General features: G+C 42.2%; 1 protein-coding gene across 10 annotated transcripts in view; it reads left to right on the forward strand.

Moving 5' to 3' along the window:
* The window catches only part of c12.2 (von Willebrand factor A domain-containing protein c12.2), a 336226-nt gene that overhangs the window by 20133 nt on the left and 292466 nt on the right, over positions 1–23627 (forward strand). For 9 of the 10 annotated variants that reach the window (XM_071684244.1, XM_071684254.1, XM_071684245.1 and 6 more), the window contains 3 exons: positions 118–359; positions 20156–20323; positions 22066–22230. In XM_071684244.1, the coding sequence (XP_071540345.1) occupies positions 118–359; positions 20156–20323; positions 22066–22230 (575 nt within the window). The remainder of the gene's footprint in view (positions 1–117; positions 360–20155; positions 20324–22065; positions 22231–23627) is intronic. The other variant, XM_071684252.1, reaches the window with a different exon arrangement.

Here is a 23627-nt window from a genome sequence, read left to right on the forward strand (position 1 = left end):
GGGAAGACAGTGGGTATGTTGTGTTGACTGAGGAAATATGTATACAAGAGGGGTATGAAAAAAATGTGCTTTTTTTTATTGCATGAAGAGATAAGTTGGATTAATTTTTTCTTTAAGTGCACAAAGACCCTTCTCAGACCATGCTTAGCCATTTGAGATGGCTGCTTCAGAAGGATCGGTTAGGGCAAGATGTCTTCCTTATTGGCCCTCCTGGTCCCCATAGAAGATTCATAGCTTTGTCATATTTGCAACTTACAAGAAGAGAGGTTGAATTTGTCACTCTTACAAGAGATACAACTGATACTGACTTGAAGCAGAGAAGAGAGATTAGAGATGGAACATCTTTTTATCATGATCAGGTAAGAGAACACCTTAGTCATAGTTAGTGATGTATTTATGTATGGTTATTGGTTACTTTTGTCACTGTATTGGTATCAGTAAAATTTTAGCTGATGCTTCTGATGCTTTATGAATAATAAATGGTAAATGGTAAGAAGAAAGTTAGAGTAAATGTGAATAAGAGCAAGGTTATCAGGTACAGTAGGGTTGAGGGTCAAGTCAATTGGGAGGTAAGTTTGAATGGAGAAAAACTGGAGGAAGTAAAGTGTTTTAGATATCTGGGAGTGGATCTGGCAGCAGATGGAACCATGGAAGCAGAAGTGGATCATAGGGTGGGGGAGGGGGCGAAAATTCTGGGAGCCTTGAAGAATGTGTGGAAGTCGAGAACATTATCTCGGAAAGCAAAAATGGGTATGTTTGAAGGAATAGTGGTTCCAACAATGTTGTATGGTTGCGAGGTGTGGGCTATGGATAGAGTTGTGCGCAGGAGGATGGATGTGCTGGAAATGAGATGTTTGAGGACAATGTGTGGTGTGAGGTGGTTTGATCGAGTAAGTAACGTAAGGGTAAGAGAGATGTGTGGAAATAAAAAGAGCGTGGTTGAGAGAGCAGAAGAGGGTGTTTTGAAATGGTTTGGGCACATGGAGAGAATGAGTGAGGAAAGATTGACCAAGAGGATATATGTGTCGGAGGTGGAGGGAATGAGGAGAAGTGGGAGACCAACTTGGAGGTGGAAAGATGGAGTGAAAAATATTTTGTGTGATCGGGGCCTGAACATGCAGGAGGGTGAAAGGAGGGCAAGGAATAGAGTGAATTGGATCGATGTGGTATACCGGAGTTGACGTGCTGTCAGTGGATTGAATCAGGGCATGTGAAGCGTCTGGGGTAAACCATGGAAAGCTGTGTAGGTATGTATATTTGCGTGTGTGGACGTATGTATATACATGTGTATGGGGGTGGGTTGGGCCATTTCTTTCGTCTGTTTCCTTGCGCTACCTCGCAAACGTGGGAGACAGCGACAAAGCAAAAAAAAAAAAAAAATGAAAAGGATATCAAATTATACTGAAATCTTTAAAGATTTTATTTTTTATTTTGTGTGACATGCATTGTTTTGTATTGTTATACATAAAACTATTGTGTGTGATTTAATTGCTTTCTCTAGTGTACCATTGCACAATTGAAGAAAGATATGAAATTTAAGTAATACGTCTTAAAATCAATTCAATAGTTTTTTGTGCAGCTTCTCCATGCTTTTATTTCTTTATTGATGAATCAAAGGTCTAGTATATTCACATTTTTACAATATAGATTTTTTTTTGCCCATACTTCCCCATACTTCCTGCATTAGAAAAGTAGTGCCAGGAACAGATGGCTTTACTTACATCCATTCTTTGGCTGTCATGTGGAATGCACAGAAACCAAATCCCCCAATCTACAACCAGGCCCAACATACATTTCCTTGGTTCCCCCCAGCTGTTTTATGTACCTTGGATCAGTACATTGATAGCACTTCATGGGCCCAGTGTACACTACATCACTCTAATTCTCTCTATCCCATACACACCTTACTCCTTCTTCCATGTTCAGGCCTTGAGCTCTGAAGACCTTTTTCACACCATCCTTCCATCTCCAACTTGGTCTCCCCCTTCTCTTTTTCCTCTCCACTTCTGACACATTTATTCTCTTTGTCAACTTCTTCTCCTTTTCCCTTCCACTTCTGACACATATATTCTCTTTGTCATCCTCTTCTTACTTGTTCTCTCCATTGTCCAATCCGTTTCATCACACCCTTTTCAACTCTCAAAGCCATACTCTTATTATGACTCCTCTCTTTTACCTTATCATTTCTTACTCAATCGACTTTCCTTACACCACATACTGTCAAACATTTCATTTCCAACACTTTTGCTCTTTTCTGCACATTCTCAGCTGTAACACATGCTTTGCAACCATACAACACCATTGGGACCATGATACCTTCAAACAAACTTATTTTCACCTTCCCAGTTGGTGACTTCCCTTTCCACACATCCCACAGTTCTCCTAGGATCTTTGCCCCTTCACCTACCCTACAACTCACTTAAACTCTTATGGTTCCATATACTGCCATATCCACTCCCAGGTATCTAAAACACTTTAATCACTCCAAGTTTTCTCCATTCAAACTCACACACCAATTAATCTGTCTTTATCCTATGCTAAAGCTCATAAACTTGCTTTTATTTGTATTTACACTCAACTTTCCCCTCTCTCAACTTTTACACACTCTTCCAGAATTGGAAACCATGGAAACCAGTTCCAGCAGTTTCTCACTCAAATCTGCCACCACTGTCATATCATCAGCAAACAATAACTGACTTGCTTCCCAAGCACCCCAACCCCATCTGTACTGCAGCTTCTTAAATTTTATATCTTTCTTCAAGTATCTAAATTCCTGCCATGAGACTGACATCCTCTCACCCTGCTTATATTCCTGACCATTGTAACCACTCTCCTGATATTTTGGATTTGTTTTTTCACCTCCAGTCCATTCCCCTGTAAATAGACAGTCTCACCCCTGGTTGGTTCATCTGATCACACTCTCAAATATGTATCTATTCTAATGGCACTTCTCCCTCCAGCAGCTCCTTGTAAACATAAATACTGGCACCTCAACAAAGCTGACTGGAATGACTTATGTAACTTCTTTTCTGACTTTCCTTAGGTAAATTACTGTCTCTTATGTGGTAGTGCTTCTGTCTCCGCCAGACATATAGCAGAGGTTATTCTTATGGGAATGGAAGCATTTATCCCCTCTTCCTCCAAGATGACCTCTTCATTCAATCCGTTGTTCAACTGTTCCTGTTCTGAGGCCTCTCAGGCAAGGGATCAGGCATATTGAGCTTGGAAAAACTCTCCTTCTTCTGACTCCCATTCACTGCCTGTAATCACTGCAGGCATGTTATCCATGAGGCGAAGCATTCCTTTATTCAAAGAAAGTGCAATAACTTCTCCCTGTCATCTAATGATAGATCTTTCTGGTCTTTAGCTAAGGGCATCTCTAACAACTTTTGTCTCCACCTTCCCATCACTTTTCTGCTCTTATGGTACTATAACTGTCTCTCCTGTAGACAAAGCAACTGTGTTTAGTTCCCATTTCTCCTCTAACTCCAACTTGGATGACTTTAACATTCAATCACCCCCTGATGCTCCTCCTACTAATCCTATGCCTCATTATGTAATCTCTTTCTGGATTGTCCAAAAAGCACTTCTTTCTCAGGGTGCATGCAAGGCTTATGGTCCTGATGGCATCCATCCCTGTTTACTGAAAGTGTTCCTTCTGAACTTGCACTTATGCTTGCTCGTCTGTTCCGTTTCTGTTTAAAATTCAAAACTTTTCCTTATCCTTGGAAGCATGCATTGATATATCTCATTCCTAAGAAGGGTGACCGTTCTGACTCCCTAACTATCATCCTATTGCTTTGATATCTACCATTTCCAAAGTCTTTGAATCCCTCCTCAACTCCCATATCCTTAAACACCTCGAAAATCAAGGTCTTCTCTCTGATCACTAGTATGGCTTTTATAAGGAGAGATCCACTGGTGACATTCTTTTCTATCCTACTAATGTCTGGTCATCATCTGTGAAAAATTTTGGGGGTCAGGTTTAGTTGCCCTTGACATATCTAAGGCTTTTGACAGGGCTAAGCTCCCTCTTTTGACTTCCCTCCCTCACTTTGCTCCTTCATAGCCAACTTCCTCTGCTGCCAATCTATCTCTGTGGTTGTTGATGGATCAGCCTCTCCCCTTTTCTTCATCATCAGAACTGTTCCTTAAGGTTCTGTCCTGTCCCCTACACTTTTTCTCCTTTTCTTCAATGATTTCCTCTCCCACAGATAGCGGAATGCACTCATATGCTTATGACTCAACACTATGTTCATCCACACCTTCAATTCTGTTCACTTGATCTGCATTTCATTTTGACACAGCCTCCTCAGTGAACTCAGACTTGGATAGGATATCTCCATGGGGTACGCAAAATCTTGTTAAGTTTAATGCCTCCAAGACCCAGATTCTACCCATCTACTCCTCACAACTTTAGCCTCTCCTTTGACAGTTCTGTAATTCCACCTCTTGACTCAGTGAACATTCTTGGCATAACTGTCACATCCACTCTTTCTTGGAAAATCCATATTACAGGAATAGCTAAGTCTGCCTCTAAGAAACCGGATGTCCTGTTAGATGTCGAAACTTTTCTTCTGAACTGTCACTCTATTTATACAAGGGGTTGATTCGTCCTTTTATGGAGTACTGCTCTCACATTTAGGATGTTTCTAGCTCTGCATACTTACTTGACAGAGTTGACTTGAAAGCAATCTGACTTATTAACTGTCCCAGGCTAACCTCCAAACTTGGCCCCCTATTCCCTACATTGCAATATTGGTTCATTTTCCCTCCTCTTTAGGTATTATTTTGGTTTTTGCTCCCGAAAGCTGGCTGCTTGTGTGACCACACCACTAGCTAGACTAAACAATACTCAGAAAGCTGCTACATCACATGATTATTGTGTTGCCATCAGCACCTCAAGGGTGGGCAGTTTTGATACTTGCTTCTTTTCTTACATGTCGAAACTTTGGAGCTCTCCACCTTCTCATGTCTTTCCCAATAACTATGGCTTAGTTTTTCTTTTTCTCATAAATTCATAGATACTTTCCCTTGTCTTTTCTTATTGTTTTATAATCCTCTCTATATTTCAGGTAAGGCCCAGCCTTAATGTGGACTTTTGTCCGTGACCTGAGCCTTCAACATGAAATATGTATTTTATTATTTTTTTTTATTATACTTTGTCGCTGTCTCCCGCGTTAGCGAGATAGAGCAAGGAAACAGATGAAAGAATGACCCAACCCACCCACATGCACATGTATATACATAAACCCCTACACATACGCATATATATATTATTATTATTATTATTTTGCTTTGTTGCTGTCTCCAGTGTTTGCGAGGTAGCGCAAGGAAACAGACGAAAGAAATGGCCCAACCCACCCCCATACACACATATATACATACACGTCCACACACGCAAATATACATACCTATACATCTCAATGTACACATATATACACACACACAGACATAGCCATATATACACATGTACATAATTCATACTGTCTGCCTTTATTTATTCCCATCGCCACCTCGCCACACATGGAATAACATCCCCCTCCCCCCTCATGTGTGCAAGGTAGCGCTAGGAAAAGACAACAAAATCCCCATTCGTTCACATTCAGTCTCTAGCTGTCATGTAATAATGCCCGAAACCACAGCTCCCTTTCCACATCCAGGCCCCACAGAACTTTCCATGGTTTACCCCAGACGCTTCACATGCCCTGATTCAATCCATTGACAGCACGTCGACCCCGGTATACCACATCGATCCAATTCACTCTATTCCTTGCCCGCCTTTCACCCTCCTGCATGTTCAGGCCCCGATCACTCAAAATCTTTTTCACTCCATCTTTCCACCTCCAATTTGGTGGAAATATATATATATATATATATATATATATATATATATATATATATATATATATATATTTTTTTTTTTTTTTTTTTTTTTTTTGTCGCTGTCTCCCGCATTTGCGAGGTAGCGCAAGGAAACAGACAAAAGAAATGGCCCAACCCACCCCCATACACATGTATATACATACGTCCACACACGCAAATATACATACCTACACAGCTTTCCATGGTTTACCCCAGACGCTTCACATGCCTTGATTCAATCCACTGACAGCACGTCAACCCCGGTAAACCACATCGCTCCAATTCACTCTATTCCTTGCCCTCCTTTCACCCTCCTGCATGTTCAGGCCCCGATCACACAAAATCTTTTTCACTCCATCTTTCCACCTCCAATTTGGTCTCCCTCTTCTCCTCGTTCCCTCCACCTCCGACACATATATCCTCTTGGTCAATCTTTCCTCATTCATTCTCTCCATGTGACCAAACCATTTCAAAACACCCTCTTCTGCTCTCTCAACCACGCTCTTTTTATTTCCACACATCTCTCTTACCCTTACGTTACTTACTCGATCAAACCACCTCACACCACACATTGTCCTCAAACATCTCATTTCCAGCACATCCATCCTCCTGCGCACAACTCTATCCATAGTCCACGCCTCGCAACCATACAACATTGTTGGAACCACTATTCCTTCAAACATACACATTTTTGCTTTCCGAGATAATGTTCTCGACTTCCACACATTCTTCAAGGCTCCCAGAATTTTCGCCCCCTCCCCCACCCTATGATCCACTTCCGCTTCCATGTTTCCATCCGCTGCCAGATCCACTCCCAGATATCTAAAACACTTCACTTCCCCCAGTTTTTCTCCATTCAAACTCACCTCCCAATTGACTTGACCCTCAACCCTACTGTACCTAATAACCTTGCTCTTATTCACATTTACTCTTAACTTTCTTCTTTCACACACTTTACCAAACTCAGTCACCAGCTTCTGCAGTTTCTCACATGAATCAGCCACCAGCGCTGTATCATCAGCAAACAACAACTGACTCACTTCCCAAGCTCTCTCATCCCCAACAGACTTCATACTTGCCCCTCTTTCCAAAACTCTTGCATTCACCTCCCTAACAACCCCATCCATAAACAAATTAAACAACCATATATATATATATATATATATATATATATATATATATATATATATATATATATATATATATATATATTTTTTTTTTTTTTTTTTTTTTTTTTTTTTTTTATACTTTGTCGCTGTCTCCCGCGTTTGCGAGGTAGCGCAAGGAAACAGACGAAAGAAATGGCCCAACCCCCCCCCCCATACACATGTACATACACACGTCCACACACGCAAATATACATACCTACACAGCTTTCCATGGTTTACCCCAGACGCTTCACATGCCTTGCTTCAATCCACTGACAGCACGTCAACCCCTGTATACCACATGACTCCAATTCACTCTATTTCTTGCCCTCCTTTCACCCTCCTGCATGTTCAGGCCCCGATCACACAAAATCTTTTTCACTCCATCTTTCCACCTCCAATTTGGTCTCCCTCTTCTCCTCGTTCCCTCCACCTCCGACACATATATCCTCTTGGTCAATCTCTCCTCACTCATTCTCTCCATGTGCCCAAACCATTTCAAAACACCCTCTTCTGCTCTCTCAACCACGCTCATTTTATTTCCACACATCTCTCTTACCCTTACGTTACTTACTCGATCAAACCACCTCACACCACACATTGTCCTCAAACATCTCATTTCCAGCACATCCATCCTCCTGCGCACATCTCTATCCATAGCCCACGCCTCGCAACCATACAACATTGTTGGAACCACTATTCCCTCAAACATACCCATTTTTGCTTTCCGAGATAATGTTCTCGACTTCCACACATTTTTCAAGGCTCCCAAAATTTTCGCCCCCTCCCCCACCCTATGATCCACTTCCGCTTCCATGGTTCCATCCGCTGACAGATCCACTCCCAGATATCTAAAACACTTCACTTCCTCCAGTTTTTCTCCATTCAAACTCACCTCCCAATTGACTTGACCCTCACCCCTACTGTACCTAATAACCTTGCTCTTATTCACATTTACTCTCAACTTTCTTCTTCCACACACTTTACCAAACTCAGTCACCAGCTTCTGCAGTTTCTCACATGAATCAGCCACCAGCGCTGTATCATCAGCGAACAACAACTGACTCACTTCCCAAGCTCTCTCATCCCCAACAGACTTCATACTTGCCCCTCTTTCCAGGACTCTTGCATTTACCTCCCTTACAACCCCATCCATAAACAAATTAAACAACCATGGAGACATCACACACCCCTGCCGTACAGGAGTTGATGGGCCACTCTTCATCTGTTTCCTGCGCTACCTCGCTAACACGGGAAACAACAATTAAGTATACAAATAAATAAAGGTAGTATATATATATATATATATATATATATATATATATATTTTTTTTTTTTTTTTTTTTTTTTCATACTTTGTCGCTGTCTCCCGCGTTTGCGAGGTAGCGCAAGGAAACAGACGAAAGAAATGGCCCAACCCCCCCCCCATACACATGTACATACGTCCACACACGCAAATTTACATACCTACACAGCCTTCCATGGTTTACCCTAGACGCTTCACATGCCTTGATTCAATCCACTGACAGCACGTCAACCCCTGTATACCACATCGCTCCAATTCACTCTATTCCTTGCCCTCCTTTCACCCTCCTGCATGTTCAGGCCCCGATCACACAAAATCTTTTTCACTCCATCTTTCCACCTCCAATTTGGTCTCCCTCTTCTCCTCGTTCCCTCCACCTCCGACACATATATCCTCTTGGTCAATCTTTCCTCACTCATTCTCTCCATGTGCCCGAACCATTTCAAAACACCCTCTTCTGCTCTCTCAACCACGCTCTTTTTATTTCCACACATCTCTCTTACCCTTACGTTACTTACTCGATCAAACCACCTCACACCACACATTGTCCTCAAACATCTCATTTCCAGCACATCCATCCTCCTGCGCACATCTCTATCCATAGCCCACGCCTCGCAACCATACAACATTGTTGGAACCACTATTCCTTCAAACATACCCATTTTTGCTTTCCGAGATAATGTTCTCGACTTCCACACATTCTTCAAGGCTCCCAGAATTTTCGCCCCCTCCCCCACCCTATGATCCACTTCCGCTTCCATGGTTCCATCCGCTGCCAGATCCACTACCAGATATCTAAAACACTTTACTTCCTCCAGTTTTTTTCCATTCAAACTTACCTCCCAATTGACTTGACCCTCAACCCTACTGTACCTAATAACCTTGCTCTTATTCACATTTACTCTTAACTTTCTTCTTTCACACACTTTACCAAACTCAGTCACCAGCTTCTGCAGTTTCTCACATGAATCAGCCACCAGCGCTGTATCATCAGTGAACAACAACTGACTCACTTCTCAAGCTCTCTCAACCCCAACAGACTTCATACTTGCCCCTCTTTCCAAAACTCTTGCATTCACCTCCCTAACAACCCCATCCATAAACAAATTAAAGAACCATGGAGACATCACACACCCCTGCCGGAAACCTACATTCGCTGAGAACCAATCACTTTCCTCTCTTCCTACATATATATATATATTTTTTTTATTTATTTATTTTGCTTTACAGCAAATGGCCCAACCCGCCCACATACAAATGTATATACATACATGTCCACACACGCACAATATACATACCTATACATCTCACTGTACACATATATATACACACACAGACATATACATATATTCACATGTACATAATTCAATCTGTCTGCCTTTATTTGTTCCCATCGCCACCTCGCCACACATGGAATAACAACCCCCTCCCCCCTCATGTGTGCGAGGTAGCGCTTTGAAAAACACCAAAGGCCCCATTCGTTCACTCTCAGTCTCTAGCTGTCATGTAATAATGCACCGAAACCACAGCTCCCTTTCCACATCCAGGCCCCACACACTTTGCATGGTTTACCCCAGACGCTTCACATGCCCTGGTTCAATCCATTGACAGCAAGTTGACCCCCCCGGTATACCACATCGTTCCAATTCACTCTATTCCTTGCACGCCTTTCACCCTCCTGCATGTTCAGGCCCCGATCACTCAAAATCTTTTTCACTCCATCTTTCCACCTCCAATTTGGTCTCCCACTCCTCCTCGTTCCCTCCACCTCTGACGCATATATCCTCTTGGTCAATCTTTCCCCACTCATTCTCTCCATGTGACCAAACCATTTCAAAACACCCTCTTCTGCTCTCTCAACCACACTCTTTTTATTTCCACACATCTCTCTCACCCTTACATTACTTACTCGATCAAACCACCTCACACCACATACTGTCCTCAAACATCTCATTTCCAGCACATCCACCCTCCTGCGCACAACTCTATCCATAGCCCACGCCTCGCAACCATATAGCATTGTTGGAGCCACTATTCCCTCAAACATACCCATTTTTGCTTTCCGAGATAATGTACTCGACTTCCAAACATTCTTCAAGGCTCCCAGAATTTTCGCCCCCTCCCCCACCCTATGATTCATTTCCGCTTCCATGGTTCCATCTGCTGCCAGATCCACTCCCAGATATCTAAAACACTTCACTTCCTCCAGCTTTTCTCCATTCAAACTTACCTCCCAATTGACTTGACCCTCAACCCTACTGTACCTAATAACCTTGCTCTTATTCACATTTACTCTTAACTTTCTTCTTTCACACACTTTACCAAACTCAGTCACCAGCTTCTGCAGTTTCTTACATGAATCAGCCACCAGCGTGTTTGCGAGGTAGCGCAAGGAAACAGACGAAAGAAATGGCCCGACCCCCCCATACACATGTATATACATACGTCCACACACGCAAATATACATACCTACACAGCTTTCCATGGTTTACCCCAGACGCTTCACATGCCTTGATTCAATCCACTGACAGCACGTCAACCCCGGTATACCACATCGCTCCAATTCACTCTATTCCTTGCCCTCCTTTCACCCTCCTGCATGTTCAGGCCCCGATCACACAAAATCTTTTTCACTCCATCTTTCCACCTCCAATTTGGTCTCCCTCTTCTCCTCGTTCCCTCCACCTCCGACACATATATCCTCTTGGTCAATCTTTCCTCACTCATTCTCTCCATGTGCCCAAACCACTTCAAAACACCCTCTTCTGCTCTCTCAACCACGCTCTTTTTATTTCCACACATCTCTCTTACCCTTACGTTACTCACTCGATCAAACCACCTCACACCACACATTGTCCTCAAACATCTCATTTCCAGCACATCCATCCTCCTGCGCACAACTCTATCCATAGCCCACGCCTCGCAACCATACAACATTGTTGGAACCACTATTCCTTCAAACATACCCATTTTTGCTTTCCGAGATAATGTTCTCGACTTCCACACATTCTTCAAGGCCCCCAGAATTTTCGCCCCATCCCCCACCCTATGATCCACTTCCGCTTCCATGGTTCCATCCGCTGCCAGATCCACTCCCAGATATCTAAAACACTTCACTTCCTCCAGTTTTTCTCCATTCAAACTCACCTCCCAATTGACTTGACCCTCAACCCTACTGTACCTAATAACCTTGCTCTTATTCACATTTACTCTTAACTTTCTTCTTCCACACACTTTACCAAACTCAGTCACCAGCTTCTGCAGTTTCTCACATGAATCAGCCACCAGCGCTGTATCATCAGCGAACAACAACTGACTCACTTCCCAAGCTCTCTCATCCCCAACAGACTTCATACTTGCCCCTCTTTCCAAAACTCTTGCATTTACCTCCCTAACAACCCCATCCATAAACAAATTAAACAACCATGTGTATGTGTATGTTGAAATGTATAAGAATATATGTATAAGTATATATATATTTCTTTCTTTCTTTCATACTATTTGCCATTTCCCGCATTAGCAAGGTAGCGTTAAGAACAGAGGACTGGGCCTCTGAGGGAATATCCTCACCTGGCCCTCTTCTCTGTTCCTTCTTTTGGAAAATTAAAAAAAAACAAACAAGAGGGGAGGATTTCTAGCCCCCCGCTCCCTCCCCTTTTAGTCGCCTTCTACGACACGCAGGGAGAGAGAATACTTCCCACGTATTCCCTGCGTGTCGTAGAAGGCGACTAAAAGGGAAGGGAGCGGGGGGCTGAAAATCCTCCCCTCTCTTTTTTTTTTTTTTTTAAATTTTCCAAACGAAGGAACAGAGAAGTGGGCCAGATGACGTTATTCCCTCAAAGACCCAGTCCGCTGTTCTTAACGCTACCTTGCTATTGCTGGAAATGGCAAATAGTATGAAAGAAAGAAAGAAATATATATATACTTATACATATATTCTTATACATTTCAACATACACATACGCAGACATATACGTATATACACATATACATATACATGCTGCCTTCATCCATTCCCGCCGCTACCCTGCTACACATGAAATGGCGACCCCTTTCCCCTGTGTGCACGCGAGGTAGTGCTAGGAAAAGACAGCAAAGGCCACATTTGTTCACACTCACTCTCTAGCTGTCATATGTAATACACCGAAACCACAGCTCCCTTTCCACATCCAGGCCCCACAAAACTTTCCATGGTTTACCCCAGATGCTTCACATGCCCTGGTTCAATCCATTGACATCACATAGGCCCTGGTATACCACACTGTACCATTTCATTCCATCCTTCCACTTCCAATTTGGTCTCCCACTTCTCATTCCTTACACCTCTGACATATATCCTCTGTCAATTTCTCCTCACTCATACTATCCATATATCCAAACCATTTCAACACACCCTCTTCTACTGTCTCAGCCACATTCTCTTTATTTCCTTACATCTCTCTTACCCCTTTCATCACTTACACAATCAAACCACCTCATTCCATATATTGTCCTTAAACATTTCATTTCCGACACATCCACCCTCTCGTCGCAACCATATAACATTGTTGGAACTACTCTTCCTTCAAATGTACTCATTTATGCTCTCCAAGATAATGTTCTCCCCTTCCATACATTCTTCATCACTCCCAGAACCTTCGCCCCTTCCCCCGCCCTGTGACTCACTTCCTCTTCCATGGTAAGAAGTGGAAGTGAGTCACAGGGTGGGGGAAGGGGAAAAGCTTCTGGGAGCAATGAAGACTGTGTGGAAGGAGAAAACATTATCTCGGAGAGCAAAAGAAATATACTTACATCCCAATTAACTTGTCCCTCGACCCAACTGAACCTAATAACCTTGCTATTTTTCACATTTACTCTTAACCTTCTCCTTTCACACACTTCCAAAATCAGTCACCAACTTCTGCAGTTTCTCACTCGAATCAACTATGTAAGAATGTAAGGCATGTGTACGAGTAGGAAGGGAGGAGAGTGATTGGTTCCCAGTGGATATTGGTCTGCAGCTGGGGTGTGGGGTGTTCCCATGGTTGTTGAATTTGTTTATGGATGCAGTGGTTAGGGAGGTAAATGCAAGTTTTTTGGAGAGAGGGGTGAGTATGCAGTCTGTTGGGGATGAGAGGGCCTGGGAAGTGAGACAGCTGTTGTTCACCGATGATACAACACTGGAGTCTGATTCAACTGAGAAACTGCAGAGGTCTGTGACTGAGTTTTGAAAAGTGTGTAAAAGGAGAAAGTTGAGATTAAATGTGAATAAGAACATGGTTATTAGGTTCAGTAGGGTTGAGGGACAAGTTAGTTGGGATGTAAGTTTGAATGGAGAAAAATTGGAGGAAGTGAAGTGTTTTTGATATCTGGGAGTGGACTTATCAGCGAATGGAGCCATGGAAGCAGAAATGAGGCACAGGGTGGGGCAAGGGGTGGAGGTTCTGGGAGATATGATGAATGTGTGGAAAGAGAGAATATTATCTTTAAGAGCAAAAATGGTTATGTTTGAAGGAACAGTAGTTCCAACAATATTATGTTGTTGCAAGGCATGGGGTATATAGATGGGATTGTACAGAGGAGGGTGGATGTGTTGGAAATGAAATGTTTGAGGACAGTATGTGGTGTGAGGTGGTTTGATCAAGTAAGTAATGAAAAGGTAAGAGAAATGTTTGGTAATGAAAAGAATGTGGATGAGAGAGAAGAGGGTGTGTTAAATTGGGCTGGACATATGGAGGGAATGAGTGAGGAAAGGTTGACAAAGAGGATATGTGTGACAGAGGTTTAGGGAACAAGACGTGAGAGACCAAATTGGAGGTGGAATGATGGAGTGAAAAAGATTTTGAGGGATTGGGGCCTGAACATACAGGAGGGTTAGAGGAGTGCAAAGAATACAGTGACTTGGAACGATGTGGTATACCGGGGTTGATGTGCTGTCAATGGATTGAACCAGGGCATGTGAAACATCTGGGGTAAACCATAGAAAGGTGTTTTGGGCCTGGATATGGATAGGGATCTGTGGTTTTGGTGCATTACACATGAGAACTAGAAAATGAGTGTGAAAGAAAGTAGCCTCTTTTTTTGTCAGTTTTCCTGGCGCTACCTCACAGAAGTGGGATATATCGATGCTGTTTCCTGTGGGGTGGGGTGTTGCCAGGAATGGATGAAAGCAAGCAAGTATGAATAGGTACATGTATCTATAAGTATATGTCTGTGTATGTGTATGTATATGTTTATATTTTGATATTTTATTATTATTATACTTTGTCGCTGTCTTCCACTTTAGCGAGGTAGCACAAGGAAACAGAGGAAAGAATGGCCCAACCCACCCACATACATATGTATATACATACTCGCCCACACAGCACATATACATACCTACACATTTCAACATATACATACATATACATACGTAGATATGCATATATATGTTTATTTTTTTTATTTGCTTTGTCGCTGTTTCCCGCATTAGTGAGGTAGTGCAAGGAAACAGACAAAAGAAATGGCCAAACCCACTCACATACACATGCATATACATACACATCCACACACGCAAATATGCATACCTATACATCTCAACGTATATATATATATATATATATATATATATATACACACACAGACATATACATATATACACATGTACATAATTCATGCTGTCTGCCTTTATTCATTCCCATCTCCAACCCGCCACACATGAAATAGCAATCCCTTCCCCCCTCATGTGTGCGAGGTAGCACTAGGAAAAGACAACAAAGGCCACATTCGTTCACACTCAGTCTCTAGCTGTCATGTAACAGTGCACCAAAACCACAGCTCCCTTTCCACATCCAGGCCCCACAGAACTTTCCATGCTTTACCCCAGACACTCCTCATGCCCTGGTTCAATCCATTGACAGCACGTCGACCCCGGTATACCACATCATTCCAATTCACGCTGTTCCTTGCACGCCTTTCACCCTTCTGCATGTTCAGGCCCCGATCACTCAAAATCTTTTTCACTCCATCTTTCCCTCTCCAATTTGGTCTCCCACTTCTCCTCATCCCCTCCGCCTCTGACACATATTTCCTCTTTGTCAATCTTTCCTCACTCATTCTGTCCATGTGACCAAACCATTTCAAAACACCCTCTTCTGCTCTCTCAACTACACTCTTTTTATAACTACACATCTCTCTTACCCTATTATTACTTACTCGATCAAACCATCTCACACCACATATTGTCCTTAAACATCTCATTTTCAGCACATCCACCCTCCTGCGCACAACTCTATCCATAGCCCACGCCTCGCAACCATATAACATTGTTGGAACCGCTATTCCTTCAAACATACCCAATTTTGCTTTCCAAGATAATGTTCTCGACTTCCAAACACTCTTCAATGCTCCCAGATCTCTTGCCCCCTTATCCACCCTATGATTCACTTCCGCTTCCATGGTTCCATCCACTGCCAAATCCACTCCCAGATATCTAAAACACTTTACGTCCTCCAGTTTTTCTCCATTCAAACTTACCTCCCAATTGACTTGTCCCTCAACCCTACTGTACCTAATAACCTTGCTCTTATTCACATTTACTCTCAGCTTTCTTCTTTCACACACTTTACCAAACTCAGTCACCAGCTTTTGCAGTTTCTCACCCGAATCAGCCACCAGCGCTGTATCATCAGCAAACAACAACTGACTCACTTCCCAAGCTCTCTCATCCACAACAGTCTGCATACTTGCCCCTCTTTCCAAAACTCTTGCATTCACTTCCATAACAACCCCATCCATAAGCAAATTAAACAACCATGGAGATATCACACACCCCTGCCGCAAACTTACACTCACTGAGAACCAATCACTTTCCTCTCTTCCTACATGTACATATGCCTTACATCCTCGATAAAAACTTTTCACTGCTTCTAACAACTTGCCTCCCACACCATATATTCTTAATACCTTCCACAGAGCATCTCCATCAACTCTATCATATGCCTTCTCCAGATCCATAAATGCTACATACAAATCCATTTGCTTTTCTAAGTATTTCTCACATACATTCTTCAAAGCAAACACCTGCTCCACACATCCTCTACCACTTCTGAAACCACATTGCTCTCCCAATCTGATGCTCTGTACATGCCTTCACCCTCTCAATCAATATCCTCCCATATAATTTCCCAGGAATACTCAACAGACTTATACCTCTGTAATTTGAGCACTCACTTAATCCCCTTTGCCTTTGTACAGTGGCACTATGCAAGCATTCCACCAATCCTCAGGCACCTCACCATGAGATATACATACATTAAATAACCTTACCAACCAGTCAACAATACAGTCACCCCCTTTTTTAATCATTTCTACTGCAATACCATCCAAACCCGCTGCCTCGCTGGCTTTCATACTCATACTTGCTGCCTTCATTCTTTCCTGTCGCCACCCCATCACGCATGAAATGGCACCCTGCCCCCCGTGCACGGGCGAGGTAGCACTAGGAAAAGAGGCTACATTCGTTCTCACTCAGTCTCTAGCTGTCATGTGTAATGCTCCGAAACCACAGCTCCCTTTCCATATCCAGGCCCCACAAAACTTTCCATGGTCTACCTCAGATGCTTCACATACCTTGGTTCAGTCCATTGACAGCACTTCGACCCCAGTATATCACATCGTTCCGATTCACTCTATTCCTTGCACGCCTTTCACCCTCCTGTATGTTCAGGTCTCGATCGCTCAAAATCTTTTTCACTCCATCCTTCCACCTGCAATTTGGTCTTGCACTTCTCATTCCCTCCACCTCTGACACATATATCCTCTTTGTCAATCTTTCCTCACTCATTCTCTCCATGTCACCAAACCATTTCAGCACACCCTCTTCTGCTCTCTCGACCACCCTTTCAGTAGGCTTAAGGGACAAGTTAATTGGGAGGTAAGTTTGAATGCAGAAAAACTGCAGAAAGTGAAGAGTTTTAGATATCTGGGAGTGGACTTAGTAGCGGATGGAACCATGGAAGTGGAAGCGAGTCACAGGGTGGGGGTGGGGGCAAAGGTTCTGGGAGCATTGAAGAATGTGTGGAAGGTGTGAATGTTATCCTGGAGAGCAAAAATGGGTATGTTTGAAGGAATAGCAGTTCCAACAATGTTATATGGTTGCAAGGCATGGGCCATAGATAGGGCTGTACAGAGGAGGGTGGATGTGTTGGGAATGAAATGTTTGAGGACAATATGTAGTGTGAGGTGGTTTGATCGAGTAAGTAATGAAAGAGTAAGAAAGATGTGTGGTAATAAAAAGAGTGTGGTTGAGTGAGCAGAAGAGGGTGTGTTGAAATGGTTTGAATGCATGGAGAGAATGAGTGAGAAAAGATTGACAAAGAGGAAATATGTGTCAGAGGTGGAGGGAAGAATGAGAAGTAGGAGACCAAATTGGAGGTGGAAGGATGGAGTGAAAAAGATTTTGAGTGATCGGGGCCTGAACATACAGGAAGTGAAAGGCTTGCAAGAAAAAGAGTAAATTGGAACAATGTGGTTTACTGGGGTGGATGTGCTGTCAATGGATTGAACCATGGCATGTGAAGTGTCTGTGGTAAACAATGGAAAGGTCTGTAGGGCTTGGACGTGGAAAGGGAACTGTGGTCTTTGTGCATTGCACATGACAGCTAGAGACTAAATGTGAACAAATGTGGCCTTTCATGTCTTTTCTTAGTGCTAATTCACTGTTGGAGGAGATGCTATTTCATATGTGACAGGGTGGTTACAGGAATGGATGAAGGCAGCAAATATGAATATGTACATGGAGAGAATGAGTGAGGAAAGATTGACAAAGAGAATATATGTGTCAGAGGTGGAGGGAACGAGGAGAAGTGTGAGACCAAATTGCATGTGGAAAGATGGAGTGAAAAAGATTTTGAGTGATCGGGGCCTGAACATGCAGGAGGGTGAAAGGTGTGCAAGGAATAGAGTGAATTGGAATGATGTGTTATACCAGGGTCGACGTGCTGTCAGTGGATTGAACCAGGGCATGTGAAGTGTTTGGGGTAAGCCATGGAAAGTTCTGTGGGGCCTGGATTTGGAAAGGGAGCTGTGGTTTTAGTGCATTATACATAACAGCTAGAGAGTGAGTGTGAACAAATGTGGCCTTTGTTGTCTTTTCCTAGCGCTACCTTGCGCACATGCGGGGGGAGTGGGTAGTTATTTCATGTGTGGGGGTTGGCGACGGGAATGAATAAGGGCAGACAGTATGAATTATGTACATGTGTATATATGTATACGTCTGTGTGTGTATATATAATATGTATACGTTGAGATGTATAGGTATGTATATTTGCATGTGTGGACGTGTATGTATATACATGGGTATGTGGGTGGGTTGGGCTATTCTTTCGTCTGTTTCCTTGCGCTACCTCGCTAACGCAGGAGACAGTGACAAAGTATAATAGGCATGTGAAGCGTCTGGGGTAAACCATGGAAAGCTGTGTAGGTGTGTATATTTACGTGTGTGGACGTATGTATATACATGTGTATGGGGGGGGGAGGGCCATTTCTTTCGTCTGTTTCCTTGCGCTACCTCGCAAACGCGGGAGACAGCGACAAAGTATAATAATAATAATAATAATAATAATAATATATGTCTATGTCTGTGTATGTATATGTATGTATACGTTGAAATGTATATGTATGTGTATATGCGTGTATGGGCGTTTATGTATATACATGTGTATGTGGGTGGGTTGGGCCATTCCTTGTCTGTTTCCTTGCGCTACCTCGCTGACACGGGAGATGGCGATTAAGTATAATAGAATATGAATAAATATGTGTATATATGTGTGTGTGTGTGTGTGTGTGTGTGTGTGTGAGTGTATGTATGTGTAATAGCATTTATGTACATATGTGTGTATATGCGTGGATGGGTCTTTCTTCATCTGTTTCCTGGTGCAACCTTGCTAGCGCAGGATATAGCGATCAAATATGATAATGATAATTATACTTTTTATGAAACATTCACTATCACCTAGTTTAGATGAAGTTTGATATGATTTTGAGAATTGTAATGAAAATACATTATTACTAAAGATGAGCAAAATCTTGCTGTTTTGAATAGTACAACCTCCCCATGAGCCCAATAATCATGTTGGAATGAATTATAAAAAGGGAATTGTAGAAGCACACTTTTCTTCCATCCTTGTCTGTTGGTGCATAATGGTTTTTGAAACTTTAGAGAATTTCGTAGAACGATGAGTTCCCACTGTGTTATAGTTCATAGATATTTTAATAAAAGAAGTCTGGTGCTGAGAATTTCAGTATGAAGAGTATTAGCTGTACAGTCATTATATATTTGTGTGTGTGTGTGTGTGTGTGTGTGTGTGTGTGTCCAAGCATATTTTGAATTTTGAATGAAGATGAGAAAAGATCACATAAAATTGATAATGAGCATTGCTGTGAGCTGCAATCAAATGATAACAGTGTTATGAAGTAAAACATGAGAGTTAAGTAAATGCTGTCAATCATGCTGCATCATGTAGACTTTCTGTTGAGATGATAATATGATTTTTCATGTACCAAATGACAATGCCTTCTCAGTAAACATAAGCCACCCCAGTTCCCATATACAATCTTTTCTGGATCTGTAGAAGAAACAAGAAATTCATTGAAAATGTACTCCTCAAGTAACAGTTACTGCAACTTTAAGATATACATTGCTGGTTCTAATTGGTGAGATACTTATCTTAGGAGCTTAGAAGATAAGCCTTTGGGGTACTGACATAAGCTCAGATCATGATAACCAAAATGTTTGGTGCAGTGTTGATAATTTAAACTGAATGTAAAAGATGTTCTAGATTAGAATTAAAAGTTTTAATTATTTATTTTATTACAGTGTGCAGTCCGAGCAGCAGTAGAAGGCCGTGTGTTAATTCTTGAAGGTGTTGAGAAAGCAGAAAGAAATGTTCTGCCAGTTCTCAACAATCTTTTAGAAAATCGTGAAATGCAGCTTGAAGATGGGCGTCTATTGATTTCTAATGAAAGATATGACAAACTTCTTCAGGTAAGAACGGTACTTTTTAGAAATTTGTTAGGCTAATGAGATATATTGATTATGTGCTTTAGTCTCACTATTGGTCTTGTATGAAGAAAAAACTTTGATCATTTTGTCAGTAAATTGGAACCTAAAGAGTAAGAAGAGGAGTACAAGATAAGCAACTGTTTCAGTTTAGATAAACTAACAGAGTTGCTTAGTATGGTGAAAAGGAACCTCCAAGGCAACCTGGATATTAGGTGTAGCAGGGTAGAGAGACAAGTTAGTTTGGATGTGAGTTTGAAGGGAGAAAATTTTGAAGGAAGTGAAGTGTTTTAGTTACCTGGGAGTGGACACAACAGCTAATGGAACCGATGGAAGTGGAAGTGAGCATAGGATGGGTGAAGGGGTGAAGGTTATGGAAGCATCGAGGAACAAGTGGAAAAAAGGAGAGTTCAAAGAAGGTCTTTATGTGGGAGAGTGAAAGTGGGTATGTTTGTCCCAATAATGATGCATGGATGTGAAGCATGGCCTGTAGAAGAGGATGTGCAGAAGAGGGAGGATGTGTTGGAAATGAAATGTTTGAGGACAATATGTCATGTGAGATGGTTTTTTGATGAAATATGTCCTAAAAGGGTAAGAAAGAGGTACAGTGATAAGAAAGGTGTGGTCAGATGAGCTGAAGAAGATATTCAAATATGGTTTGGATATATAGAGAGAACGAGTGAGGAAAGTTTGGCAGAGCAATTATAACTCAACAGTGAAGGGAGCAAGGAGATCAGAGAGACCCAATTGGAGATGGAAGGTTGGAATGAAAAAGATTTTGGGTACATGGAGCCTGAACATGCTGGAGGGTGAAAGGCATAGGATAGAATGAACTGAAGCAATGTGGTATACAGGTGGTGACATGTTGTCTCTGAACTCAACCAGTGCAAACAAAGAAATTGATGGAAACTTTGGAAAGGTCTGTTGGGCCTGGTTGTGGAGGGTAGGGGGCTGTGGTTTCGGTCCATTACACATGACAGCTAGAGAATGGATGTAAGCAAATGCAGCCTTTCCTTGTCTGCCCCTGTCACTACTTTGCTATTGTGGGAAATGGTGAACAGGTAAAAAAGAAAATAATATAACAAGGAGTTACCACTACTGAAGGATAAAAGAATTATACAAAACTAAAACTTGACAGTTAGAGGTTGGATACATTCCAAAAGCTACCTCACTAAGGTGGGAAAGGCAGCCTGGTATAAAAAGAATAAAGATTGTTGAAAGATAGACATAACTACCAGACAATCCATGGAAATGCCTGCCCCATTGGTTCCACCTTTGAGGGGATGAAAAAAGAGGTCACGTTAAGGAGATGGCAACAGATTTAGCTTCTTGTCCTTTGATAGGCTACCATGTCTGCTGTGATCCTTTTGCTTACTTTACTATATGGCTAAGGCCAGCATTCTTGTATATGATCATGCTTATGAAATTGCCATTGTGGTTTGAGATTAGCTGATTATATTGTGATGTTCCATAACTGCATTTTCATAATGTTTTGTACAGACTATTCTGCATCTGTAGAAAAAACATTTTGAAGTAAATTGCTAGGAGTGTGTATTATTTTCATACTTTTTGACCAGTGTACCACTCATTATTGGCAAGTGGTCCCAAACCAGTTTCCACCTGTTTTATAGATTTATTGACTTTTTAACGTGTTTAGAGATTACCTGCTTTCATGTTCTTGTCTTTTCATATGCATATTTGTAACCAGTGTAAAATTTTTCTAATAGGAACATTCTAAAGAAGAATTAGACAGAATGCGTTTAGTGCGAGTAGACAAAGATTTCCGAGTTATTGCATTAGGATTGCCATCACCACCATACCAAGGTCACCCACTTGATCCTCCATTAAGATCAAGATTTCAAGCTAGAGATATATCCAGTTTACCATTTAAGGCAAGTACCATAAAAGATTATTATTATTATTGATATCATTTTATTTATTTTGCTTTGTCGCTGTCTCCCGCGTTAGCGAGGTAGCGTAAGGAAACAGACAAAAGAATGGCCCAACCCACCCACATACAGATGTATATACATACACGTCCACACACGCAAATATGCATACACATACATCTCTATGTATACATATATATATACACACAGAGACATATACATATATACACATGTACATAATTCATACTGTCTGCCTTCATTCATTCCCATTGCCACCCCGCCACACATGAAATAACAACCCCCTTCCCCCTCATGTGCACGAGGTAGCGCTAGGAAAAGACAACAAAGGCCACATTCGTTCACACTCAATCTCTAGCTGTCATGTAATAATGCACCGAAACCACAGCTCCCTTTCCACATCCAGGCCCCACAGAACTTTCCATGGTTTACCCCAGATGCTTCACATGCCATGGTTCAATCCATTGACTGCACGTCGACCCCGGTATACCACTTCGGTCCAGTTCCAATAGATATTATTATTATTATTATTATTATTATTATTTTTTTTTTTTGCTTTGTCGCTGTCTCCCGCGTTTGCGAGGTAGCGCAAGGAAATAGACGAAAGAAATGGCCCAACCCACCCCCATACACATGTATATACATACGTCCACACACGCAAATATACATACCTACACAGCTTTCCATGGTTTACCCCAGACGCTTCACATGCCTTGATTCAATCCACTGACAGCACGTCAACCCCGGTATACCACATCGATCCAATTCACTCTATTCCTTGTCCTCCTTTCATCCTCCTGCATATTCAGGCCCCGATCACACAAAATCTTTTTCACTCCATCTTTCCACCTCCAATTTGTTCTCCCACTTCTCCTCGTTCCCTGCACCTCCGACACATATATCCTTTTGGTCAATCTTTCCTCACTCATTCTCTCCATGTGCCCAAACCATTTCAAAACACCCTCTTCTGCTCTCTCAACCACGCTCTTTTTATTTCCACACATCTCTCTTACCCTTACGTTACTTACTCGATCAAACCACCTCACACCACACATTGTCCTCAAACATCTCATTTCCAGCACATCCATCCTCCTGCGCACAACTCTATCGATAGCCCACGCCTCGCAACCATACAACATTGTTGGAACCACTATTCCTTCAAACATACCCATTTTTGCTTTCCGAGATGATGTTCTCGACTTCCACACATTCTTCAAGGCTCCCAGGATTTTCGCCCCCTCCCCCACCCTATGATCCACTTCCGCTTCCATGGTTCCATCCGCTGCCAGATCCACTCCCAGATATCTAAAACACTTTACTTCCAACAGTTTTTCTCCATTCAAACTTACCTCCCAATTGACTTGACCCTCAACCCTACTGTA

Source organism: Panulirus ornatus, chromosome 37 (assembly GCF_036320965.1).
Source record: "Panulirus ornatus isolate Po-2019 chromosome 37, ASM3632096v1, whole genome shotgun sequence".
In the NCBI taxonomy this organism is placed as follows: domain Eukaryota; kingdom Metazoa; phylum Arthropoda; class Malacostraca; order Decapoda; family Palinuridae; genus Panulirus; species Panulirus ornatus.